At 32.7% G+C, this 13,163-nt stretch overlaps 1 protein-coding gene across 1 annotated transcript; it reads left to right on the plus strand.

Moving 5' to 3' along the window:
- Positions 1 to 2,074: 2,074 nt before the first annotated feature.
- LOC129891854 (uncharacterized) lies at positions 2,075 to 2,440 on the plus strand. Its single transcript, XM_055967335.1, has one exon. The coding sequence runs from the start codon at positions 2,075 to 2,077 to the stop codon at positions 2,438 to 2,440; it is 366 nt and encodes a 121-aa protein (XP_055823310.1).
- The last annotated feature ends 10,723 nt before the right edge of the window (positions 2,441 to 13,163 follow it).

Raw genomic sequence — 13,163 nt, forward strand, 5'->3', positions numbered from 1 at the left:
ACTGGATGGCGTATATGTATGGATTACAGAAAGCTAAATGATGCCACGAGGAAAGATCATTACCCAATGTCATTTATTGACCAAATGCGCGATAGGTTAGCAGGACAAGAGTTATATTACTTCCTAGATGGATATTCAGGCTACAATCAGATTACCATTGCACTAGAGGACCAAGAAAAGACAACTTTCACATGCCCTTATGGGATATATGCATTCAAGTGTATGTCATTTGGTCTTTGCAATGCTCCTGCCAGTTTTCAGAGGTGCATGATGGCTATTTTCCATGATATGGTAAACGAGTTTGTAGAAATCTTTATGAATGACTTTTCAGTGTTTGGAGAGTCTTTTGATCTATATTTGAACAATTTAGAGAATGTATTGTCAAGGTGTGTGAGGAAACGAATCTTATCCTAAACTGGGAAAAGTGTCACTTCTTGGTAAAGGAGGGGATTGTATTAGGGCACACAATTTCTAAAGATGGTTTGGAGGTAGACATAGCTAAAATTGAAGTAATCGAGAAGCTTTCACCATCTGTTTACGTAAAATTTGTCTGCAGTTTCCTAGGTCATGCTGGATTCTACCGACGATTCACTAAGAATTTTTCAAAAATTGTCAGACCCATGTGCAGCTTATTTAAAAAAGAGGTAAAATTTATTTTTAATGATAAATATTTGCAAGCTTTTGAACTCCTAAAGAAGAGGTTGACTGAAGCCCCAATCCTGATAGCTCCTAACTAGGATTTACCCTTTGATTTGATGTGTGATTCGAGTGACATAGCAGTGGAAGCAATGCTAGGACAAAGGAAAGAGGAAATCTTTCACTCTATATACTATGACAGCAAGACTCTTGACTCAGCTCAGGCAAATTACACTGTGACAGAGAAGGAGATACTTGCATTGGTCTATGCGTTTGATAAAATTCCACTCCTACTTGGTAGGTACATAAGTGATTGTTCGTACTGACCATACAACTCTCAAGTACTTGTTCAACAAAAAGGATGAAAAACCCAGATTAATCATATAGATCCTGTTGCTCCAAGAATTTGATATAAAATTCAAAGATAGAAAAAAATGCGAAAATCAAATAGCAGACCACCTATCCAAATTAGAGGATTCATCACATATAGGTGCACAAAGGTCGATAAAGAAAGAATATCCAGATGAGCACCTGTTGGCATTAGAAGTCAAAGAACTCTCATGGTATGCAGATATTGTAAACTACAAAGTGAGTGGAGTGTTTCCCCCGAAGTAAACTCTCAATAAAAGAAGAGGCTAATGTATGAAGCAAAGTTTATATATGGGATGAACCTTACTTGTTCAAACAAGGTGTTAATAGGATGATAAGGAGATGTATGCCTGAATCCAAGGTCCAATAGGTTCTACAAAGTTTCCATTCATCTGCTAACGGTGGACATCTTGGAGGAGAATGCACGGCTCATAAGGTATTGCAGTCTAGTTTTTTTGGCCTAATTTATTTAAAATATTGTAGGTTTTTTCAAAATTTATGACCAATGCCAAAGGATGGTCACCATATCGAGAAGGCATGAGATGCCGTTGAATTACATCTTGGAGGTAGAGATCTTTGATTTATGGGGAATAGACTTCATGGGTCCCTTCCCACCGTCAAATGGAAATCAGTACATACTGGTGGAGGTAGATTACATTTCTAAATGGGTCGATGTCTTTGCTTTGCCAACCAATGACTCTAAAGTGGTAAGTCGCTTCCTCAAGAAGAACATTTTCACAAGATTTGGTGACATTTTCAAATGATAAAGAATCTGTTAGCTAAGTTTGGTGTCTGGCATAAGGTCGCCATAGCATATCATCCCCAAACTAGCAGACAGGTGGAAGTATCAAATCGTGAAGTAAAGCAAATCCTTCAGAAAATTGTCAATGCTACAAGAAATGACTGGGCCATCAAGCTAGATGAAGAGCTCTAGGCCTACCGGACTGCGTACAAAATACCAACCGGAACTTCACCGTACTATATGGAATTTGGAAAAGCATGTCACCTTCCGATAAAGCTAGAACATCAAGCATATTAGGGAATCAGAAAGCTGAACCTAGAATTAGAGATGGCAGGTAGAAAGCTCATGGATAAGGTTCATGAACTGGAAGAATTCAGACTCCACGCATATGCGAATGCAGAATTGTATAAGGAAAAGACGAAGAGATGGCACGACAAGCACATTGTCACTCGCACATTCAAGCCAGGACAAAAGGTATTACTCTTTAACTCTCATTTGCGTCTCTTTCCAGGTAAGCTTCGATTGAAATGGAGTGGACCATTCGAGGTGGTGCGAATGTCAGCACATGGAGCCGTGGACCTATGGTATCGCACTAAATCGACCATGTTTGTAGTAAATGTCCAACAAGTGAAGCACTATTTTGGGCAAAATGTCGATCATGAAGAGGAAAAAATTAAGCTCAAGAATGAATGAATCTAGAGCTAAGTCGTGCCTCGACTATAAACCAGGCGCTACACGGGAGGCAACCTGTGAGGTAGTGTAAAACTTTTTTAGCCACAGGTTATAATTGGATTTTTTTAGTTCACTAAAATTTTATAATTAGGATATTATAATTACTATACAAAAAAACAAAATAAAAAAAGAAGATCTTAGACGATATCTAAACAATAGCATCCGTAATATCTCCGCATCGTGGACTTACTCCCTCTCCTTTCAACTTTGGCCCAGGTATATCTCAAAGAATTTTTGGAAAAATTATGTCCAAGGAAAGTGTGTGCCAGGTTTGCGTCACAGACCTAGATTATTCCTATGTAAATTTATTTTTTAACAATTTTGGCGCACTAAATAGTGGAGTTTGTGATATCTCCGCATCGCGGACCTAAGGAGTTTTTCGAGCAGCTTCAGTAAAAAAGACAGGCTTTACCCATTTTTATTTATTTTAATCTAACCCTACTTTATTTGTAACCTTAACCCCCCCCCCCCCTTTAACCTTTATTTTTCCACCCCACCATCGAACTAAACCTCTTCAACTCTCAAAATTTTCTATTCTCAAGCAAAATCCATAGATGATATTTTCTTTTTTTATTGTCATTGTGGTAACGTGTACGTGAAGTGTTTTGCTAAATCACAGGATTGCATAAATAGCTAGCAACTGAGTTGAAAAGCATGTAATTAAAGAAACCATTAACTGAGTCAAGACACTTATAGCTCTTTTGTTAGACTTTGAATATGTAAGCTTAATTTAGAATTCATGTGATTGATTGGGTTAAAATATCATGAAAGTTTTCATTCTTAAATTAAGCATGTACCATGTGTGTGAGAGGTTGATTTTGTGCAGTCCTTGTTACTCTTGATTGCTAGAACTCCCTTAGTGTGTTTGTGTAGCGAAAATAAAGGAAGGTTAGAATTAGAAAAAGGATCTAGGCATTTCTTTAGTAGCTTCAGTTCAAAATGACTAATTGTAGAAACCCACCATGATGCAATGCCATAGTTAGCCCTTTTGAGCCTTGACTTGATTCTTTGGTAGCCTTGTTTGAAGCCTATTCCCATGTTTTTCTTAGACCATAATTTTGATCCAAAAATCCTAAGAGCTTTAGGAAAGAATAAGTAAAAGAAATGAGGGGGGGTTACAACCTTTTGTTACGAAGAGTAAAGCCATTGGTGCAAAAATAAAATAAACTCTTGTGTTAGGAAAGAAAATCATTTTGAAAGGTAAAATAAATCCGCCTACATTGTGGTTGTGTAGGAAAAAAATAGAGAAAAAAAAGTAAAAATAAAAAGACATTCCCTACACACATAAGTGAGCTGAAAAGAGAAAGGGTAAGCTACAGAAAAAATAAAGTTGTGAGAATGAGGTTATGAAGTACTTGCATGGAATGAATAAATGTAGTGTATTAAAAGCGCTTGGGAACCTAGTCACTATACATGTTCATATTAATACTTATCCGTCCCCTAGCCTACATTACAACCCGAAAAAATCCCCAAGTGATTCTTAATTCTTAGCTACCTTAATTGAGCTACATATACACTAAGGAAAACCTATGGTTTATCTCGAGTTACTTGTGACTTCGTTTGAGAGAGTGAGCAAATTTTGCTTAATACCCATTGTTATTGGCATCGGATGTAACAGTGAGAATATATGGGTAATTCTTTCTTTGTGAGGGTACTTGTTTAGTAGAATAATGGTCATCTTAAATGAGCTTTGATTTAGCAATTCATGTGAGTTTTCTGCATGTCAGAGTCAACTCTGGAGGTTAGGTCATTTTGGGTCAGTCGAATGTTTGAATGAAGACAGCGTTCTATGAAAGTAAACTATTTGTGAAATCACTGTGGTTTAATAGGACTGCTTTACATGCATGATGAGTGTTATTGTGCGCATAGAATTGAGAGTTTGTTTGAGGACGAACAAAACTATAAGTGTTGGGTGGTAATCTTGGGTGCATTTATGCATCCAATAGCAAAAATAACCCATGTTCATAGTAGAGTTTGAGAGAAAATTCTTATAGTTTAATTCATTTTTAGAATACTTGTGTGTGAATATAGCTAACCAACATGATTAGGCACTTTCAGGGCTTAATGAGGAAGAATGGACATTCAAAAGATGATTGGATTGAAAGTGGAGCTTAAAGGAGAAGTTGGAAAAAATTGTGAAGGAAATACACCATGCTAAAGGGTGTCCACATCGCGCAGTTAACTCCGGCCATTTAATTTTAACACTTGGAATTTATTTATCTAAATAGAGGAGTAAGCACTAGGTCCGCATCGCGGACCTGGTTCTAATAGAAAAAAATTGTCGAAGAAGAAAATGCAACATTACACTATGCAGAAACATCTACGCATCGCGCACTTCACTACAGGGGTTTAAACTTCATATTTTTTGAGGCTATAAATAGTCTACTTGTATTTTAATTTAAAACATTCAGTTTTTATTTGACGTTTTGACGAAGGAAGACGAAAGGAAAACTCTACTAGGATTTTATTTCTTCTTCTCTATCATTTGTAAGTAGGTTTTTATGCTATTAATTATGTTTTGGATTCTTTCAAACATTATGAGTGGTTAAAATCCCTAGTTCTAGGATTGTAACCACACGATGAAGGTTTTAACATAGTTTGCTTTGGTTTAAAATGGTATCTTTCATATAATTGCTCTTATATTCTCATTTATACTATTTTAATGTCTGATCAATATTAAAATACATTAGTTGTCTATCTGAAACTCGAGAGACGAAAAGGAGATAGAACACTAGAATATATGGAGTGTGTTTATTTTAGAATTGCCTAGGATAATTTGTGTATAGGATATTCCATGACACATACATATACACCATACTTGATTATTAGACAGGATGATAGGATTAAATCATCTGTGTTGGTTCATGCCTATCATCACTCAACAATGTAGTTAGGTTGTCAATATAGGTAGGAAATTAGAGGTTGAGAGACCATAATTATAAAATACCCCTTGTAAATCAATAATTGAAAGACCCATTAAGTGCAAAGTGAAGCATGTTAGATTTGAAATTTGCAAGTGCTACAACCCTGGAATTATTTACTCATTTGATCACAACTCACTGAATTTTTAAATTATTTCTTAATAGTAGTTTTAATAACTTAGTAGACAATATAATTGAAATCAACTTTTTGCAACACAGGTGAACAATTTAGTCAATTGGAAATGTTACTCACGCTTGATTAAAGTCCTTTGGGTTCGACAATTCAATTCTGAAAGGAGCCATTGTATTACTTGTAAGCCCACGTACAGATTGGACTTACCACCTAAATTTTCTTGGGTACACCCAATTTTCCATGTATCGATGCTGAAAAAGTACCATGGGGATGGGGAATACATCATTAAATGGGATGCGGTGTTGTTAGACAAGGAACTCCAGTATGAGGAGGAGTCGATTGCAATCCTTGGTTGTAATGTCCGAAAGTTGAGGAATAAAGAGATTAATATGGTTAAAGTACAATGGAAACATTGTTTGTTAGAGGAAGATACTTGGGAGACTGAAAAGGACATGTGAGACAAGTGTCTTCAACTGTTTGCCGAAAGATGTAGTACTCTATCTCTACTTTAGCTCTATTTTCCCTAGTTAGTCACTCGAGGATGAGTGATGGATAAATTGGTAAATATTATAACAACATGTCCCCATCGTTAGAAATAGGCCAATGGGGAAGGATTTCGGGCCAGAAAACTTTGGGTATTAACTTCGATAAAATTTAGCTTAGGCCAGACTTGAACGAATTCAAAGTCAAGTGAAGTCTAGGGTGACCTAGTGAATAGTGGGAGATAGAATCTTTGATTTATTAAGATAAGATGATAGCCAAGACGATACAAAATATTTACAACTTTGCGAAATCGCATTCGGGAGAAAAAAACTCCCGAAATCGAATTTGGCGTGAAGGGTACACTTTAATACGTCTTGAGTAGAGGGTATGTTGTAAAAAGGAGACTTAGAGACTCTTTGCGAGCTCTTTGTATCTGCCTATCCCGCTAGAGCGGGATTACTGCCGCCAGAGCAGGATGGTCCTGATAGAGCAGGGCCGCTAGAGCGGGATGGTCCTGCCAGAGTAGGGCAAATGCGACTTTAGTCGGAAAAAAAACCCAAAAATAGTCTTTTTCTGCAAAAATAGTATCTAAGACTTCAGGAGGTGACCGAGGGTGATTTTCATCAATTTTCCACGGATTTCCACACTTAAGGTAAGAATTTTACTCCCTGAATTCATCCTTTGATTCCTAGAACCTAGAAACTATGGTTGGTAATCAGTAGGAGAGGGTTTGAACTGAAAAACTAATGGTGGAAAATAGCCCTAGGGTGGGATTAGGATCATGCGGTTGGCCTAGGATGTGAATTGTATTATATTTCATGATAGTTAATCCATGGTGTTGGTCCTTTATATGTATTTATTATTTTCTAGACCAAGAACGAGAGGAACAAACCCAGAAAGGGAAAGCTTTTGCATTATAAGGTTGTTGGAGCGTGAATTTGAGGTAGGTGATGGTTTTGTTTCCCGTATGTGTTTCATATACTTGTTAAATTGCTTCATGATATGCATATGTGTATATGACTAGGGAAACATGCTAGATTATATGTGAAATAATCACTTGCTGCCCTGTTGTGTGATGAGCTTGTTCTTGGTGATAAAAATATTGAATATTGAATGTGATTGTGGTTGTTTGCATGACTGGGATCGGGTGTCACGTTCCGACACATATTTGAATCGAGTGTTACATTTCGACACGAAATTGATTGTTTGTAGGTCCCCTGAGAGGACCCTTGTGTGAAGTTATGGCAATGATGAAGATATTGAATTGTGATCTTGTTGAATATGGTTGAACATGAGATTGGTTGACTTATTTTGTATATGTATATGTTTGTTATGTTGAATTTACTTGTCTATGATCCGCTTAATGGCTAACCGCATGATCGTACCAGTACGCTGTTGTTTTTGTGTACTGATACTACACTTGCTCTGCCTTTTGTTGAGTACAAGGCATATTCAGCCAATTGCGGAGAGACCTTGCTTAGATGGCATATCTTATTGGAATAGTTATCGATTTTGCATATTTAAAAATCAAAAATCGATAAACCGAATCGAAAATATATAAAACGGACCCAAACTGACCAATGCACAGCACGAGGTTAGCTTAAGCATAGTTATATAGATAATTTTAAATGTAACAATTCATTTCATAGAAGGACTTGGTGATTAGTAACATGTTCAACAAGAATAATTTGATCTTATTGACTTGCTTATTCCTTAATTCCCAAAAGCTCTCCTCTTTTTTCTTTTCTTTATCTCGATCTCTCTATACTAATGGAGATCATTCAATGTATGTTTTAATTCATGAAATTTTACGGACGGTCACTAGAAATTCAAATGGATAGGCAAAGATTTGTATTATTATAAGTCATGACGATCACCTGGATTTTTATGTAGATTGTATCGTAATTTTGAAACAAATTATTTACGAGTTCTAACAAAACACTAATTCCGGACCCCCACTTGCCACATGATGCCTTCACTAAGTAAGCCTCAAGTAGTGTCTCGTTCACAGGTCCCTTCTCAATTGCATAGTGTCCATCGAGGCCATTGAATCAATCAAAGCTGCACACTATGAGCCATAAATATATTTTTCTCAATAGTCAAACCTTGGTACAGCTTTCCACATATGCATTAACCAAAGGCACTTATCACATATATCATGAAAATTATTTGATAGGATCACCTTTTCAATTGAAATTGTTCATAAAATAATCAAGTGAAATAGAAAAACCTGGTAATGAACAGGTAGGGGTCTACCTAACATCCACCACTGAGGTGGCTTAAAAAAATATACATTGAATTTATTACTAAGGTATATGCTGATATAATAAAAATTTTATTTTATTTACTGTGCTTTAAGAGTTGTGTCAAGTCCATAATGGATAAATAAAAATAGACAGAGGAGTATTATTTATTTTACATATCTTATATAATAATTCAGAATGGAATAGTGTTGGTAATTTGCAGCATCGTTTCTTAGGTGACTATCTATTTTTTTGTCTCATTTATATTATGACGATTATCATGAATCAACATTATTATTCTTATATTTAATTTTATTTCCTCTTTCACTATTTTTATTCTCGCATTATTGAATATTCTAGAGTCTCTCAAAAGGTCAAACCTTATATATTATGCAAAATCTATCACTAATGTGTTTATAAAGAGATCAAATTTGTTTTTTGGTATCTTCTTCAAATTTCAAGCACTAAAACTAACCAATACTATTTTAATATCATTATATCAACTTATCAAATTCAGCGCAATATTATTTTGATATCATTATATAAAAATTTCAAATTTTTGAATCAGGTTTTATTTATTCTAACTTTATATTATATATATTTTCAATGAAAATTTACATTGTTTATATTGTTACTTCATAGTGTCCACGTATATCCTACTTCTTCAGACCTCATTTGTAGGATTACATTGAACATGTTATAACTATTCAATTTATATATGTCAACTAAAAAAATTAAGGCCTATTTATGAAGTTTGGCTTTAGGCCCCAGACCTGTTGAGACGGCTCTGATCCTTATATTGAATGAGGTGAAAAATTATTATATTTTCTACCCAAAAAGTATTTTTCAAATTTATCAATACATGATATTTTTTAACAACATATATGCATATACATACATCTTTGAAAAAAGTGAGGCCCCAAAAAAATTGGAGTTCCAAGCAATTGCTTTAATGGCCTTATGGTCAAGACGATCTTATCGCCATCGTGTGTTAAATCATTTTTCATATAATTATTGATCTTATATATTGGTATATTTTGGAAAACAAATATCTTAAAATTGCTTACAAGTAGACACACATGTCATACGTGACACAATACATGTAGGACGTCACGTAGGACACAAAATTGTCATGTAGAACGAATATGTCTATTTGTTCAAATTTTGAATTGTTAAAACGCCTACTTGTGCATTAGTAAAATTAGAGGTCATAGTTGTCAGTTGTTAAAAGTTATATTTATGTATTATGTATTATGTATTTTTGAATTAACTCTATGGTATTTTCGGATCCAGAATAAGGCAAAAAATATATATAAAAATAAAACAATAAAAGATATAATACAGTAAGTGAGGAATAAGTTGCATCATTAAACATCATCAAGCAATATTAACTGGTTTTGGATTCCCATAATATAATACACCTAATTTTTATAATTACTTCTGTTCAACGTCAGAATCATATTATCTTTATCGAATTCACATTTATATAGGAAGTCGTAAATTGCATAAATAAGTAATTCAAAAGTTAATCCTTCTATTTCATTTTATGTAGTCCCGATAGCAAATATAAATATTTTATTTTATTTATTCATTTTAATAAATCAAGATAATTTTTTATATTTATACTAACGTTAGTAACAATCAAATTTAAAGCTCTAAAACATCACTAATAAAGATAATTTAATAAATTATACTTCTAATTAATTTTTTAAAATAAATATATCGTATAAATATGGATCAAATATTTTGAAACATTGAATACTAAATTCTTTCGAATGGGCACAAATAATTGAGACTTACAATTTTTATATTTTGGTCAATCTGCCGGCATCTTGTCAAATGCATTCTTTTTCATACATTCAAAGAAATGATGCCTATGCTTCTTTATCAAAAAATATCCTATTTTTTTACACCTCTTTGTGTTTTTCTTTTCTCTCCACACAAGCACTATATAACATAAACCTGTTTTTTTTTTTCCTTTTGGGGGAAATATGTGTTTACTTTGGTAGTTTTTCCTTCCAGGAAAAAAAAAGAAATATGTGTTACGTTTAAGGGAAGAGAAGAAAATATTGGCATTATGTGCGTGTAAATGCATACTTTTTGGATAGATGCGGAGGAACGTGGCAACGAAGTGGCATCCACGTAAGAAACGACGTCGGATGGCTTTCATCATGGGACCCACTCACTTTTCCATCACACAATGAGGAGATAAATGGGCCCACTTTTTTATATTCTCGCAATGCTTCATTCTCACGCAAACTTGGGAGGATCGTGTGAACATTATCCCTAACCCATGCGGGTATCTCCAAAAGGCCCATAAGGTTTGACTTAACCCATAGTTAATCATGTTTTCTTTTCTTTTTATTAAGGAAAAATAATTTATTTATTTTTCAAATACAAATCTTATTTTATTATAATCTCTAAAATTTTCTATCAATTAAAAAAAATTAAAATTTCTCGCTGATATATCCATATTTTCATATCGAATACATCTTTCTCATCTCTAATACATCCCTCTCCTCTCGGATACATCCTTCTACTCTCAAATACATCTTTCCCTAACGTATCTGGATGTCCTCATTATCGGCTCTCTAATATATCCCTCCACTCTCAAATACATTCCTCTTTTATGTATCTGGATGTCTGATGTATCAAAATCCATAAATTTATGAGACTTTTATTATTTGAAAAAGAGTAGGTAAATTATGTAATTAACTCTAACGCTGTGAAATTTATATAAATTACAGATTTATTAATTGCATTGCACACGACTAAATTTAATTTATGTATGATGGTGCTCATTTCAAGGACAGTGTTATCGATAAAATAAAATATTTTTAGAGATTGAATTCGAGACTTTTAATTAATTGTGGAATGATTTTGAACTATCTCAAATATTGATATTAATCACGTTCTTCATTTCACTTTTGAAAGAGAATACAAATAAAATATCAATAAGAAAAACAACCATGGTTAAGTTTAATCATCACTGTTATTTTATACTGAAAAGTTCTTTAAAATTGTTGTCATTTGAAAACTACGGACAGTTTGAACAATTCAAAAGTTTAATGAAAGTTGAAACATAATTAATTGATGATTGAGATAAAATACAGATTAATCAATTATAATTAAGTAATATAGTGTATGAAAAGACAAATTCCATAAAGGATATGATATTTAATTCAATTTAACATTAAAAACTAACTCATAAAGTAAGAATTGTTAAAATTCATATTGAAAAACTGGATCAAATAAAACATGATTAGCTCTTTCACTGATTGCTTTCATTTTTGGCCTTTTCAAGCTTCAATTATCTGATTGAGTCTAATGAGTTTTGTTTGGTGTTGGGTGCGAGAGATTTAATTTTGGGCTAGTTAAGCTTCAAATAATGATTAGCATCTTTCTCAATTAATGGAAAATTCTAATTTACTCTAATACCCCTCCCTCTTTCACGCATAGGTTTCACTCTAATTTTAAAAATTATTTCATAAGAAGAGGACTGTTCAGTACCATATTTAGAGACCAAATTGAACTTGAAATTCTCCCATGATTAGGTAGCTTTGGGGTCGAATTAGACAATTCAAGTGTCATACTTTTACGTAATATCAAAGTCAGGTCAGATGTAAGCCTTTAGAAAATCATATTCGTTGTGGAGGTGGAAATACTCCCAGTCCATAATGAGCACGCACATTTCGGACTATGAAATCACAAATAAAAAATGTTTGAATCCTAGCGTCAGGGGATTGATAATTAAAATATTGCACATTGGTGAATGAGTGAAATTTTGGAATCCTTTATAAGGCTAATGCATCATTTGTATTCATTAAAATTAAGACATTTGATCTGAATGCATATTTAAATATTATGATGTGTATTAAGATTTGAAAGTTTAAAGCTGAATACAAATCATAAGATGTTGAATTTGGAGAGAAATCGAATAAACGTTCATGGAAGAAAAAAAAAGGGAAGAAAATCATCCATGAAAGAAAGAGGAAAGAATCCCCCAAATTTGGTGAGAGGAAATGGAGATTACTAATAGATACAATGCCTCTAATTAATAAGTGTAGAAATATGTTAATTGGAAGATACACTTTTAAATTGAAAAATAGTTGTTTCTATCTTTAATTTAGATTTCTTAATTATGTAAAAATTCACTAATCTAAAAAATAATAAATTTGGAAAAAAAGTTAATACCTTCCTAATTATCAAAAAAAAATATTTTAAATAAAATATAAAGTTAAAATTATCATATAATATGAATCGAAGTACTACCTCCATTTTATTTTATTTTATTTTATTTCTATATTAAAAATAAATATTTTATTTTACTTGACCATTTTAATAAATCAAGAGAATTTTATTATTTTTTCCTCATATTATTTTTAATATTATATAATTGTATAAAATATTAATAGTCAAATTTAAAATTTCAAAATATTATATATTTTTAAAATATATATTAAGTGAATAGAAGTCAAATATATGAAATGAAGTAAATTACTCACTCTATTCCACATTATCTGAATTTCTAAAATAATGCATACATATTAAGAAAATCTTTTAAGGATAAAATTTAAAACATATTTTCTTCTATTACCCTTTTATTTATTTCTAAGCCATTACTCAAAAAAAATTTGTATTTTACCTATAATAATTACTACCATAACAGAAGTTAAGAAGTCCATTTGATTTCCAATGTCAGATTTTCACGAGGAGCATTAAGCTTCACTTTTCAATTTGCTTAAAAGAGTAGATACGGAGATGGATAAGTTAAAAAATGAATTTTATGAAATACTAATAATATAAGTAGTTCGTTATTGGAAATTTTAGCTTCATAAAAATAATTAAATGTGAAATCATAAATATTCTTTATAAATAGTGTAAACATTAATTTTTAGAAAAAT

The sequence above is a fragment of the Solanum dulcamara genome, chromosome 1, assembly GCF_947179165.1.
Source record: "Solanum dulcamara chromosome 1, daSolDulc1.2, whole genome shotgun sequence".
NCBI lineage: Eukaryota > Viridiplantae > Streptophyta > Magnoliopsida > Solanales > Solanaceae > Solanum > Solanum dulcamara.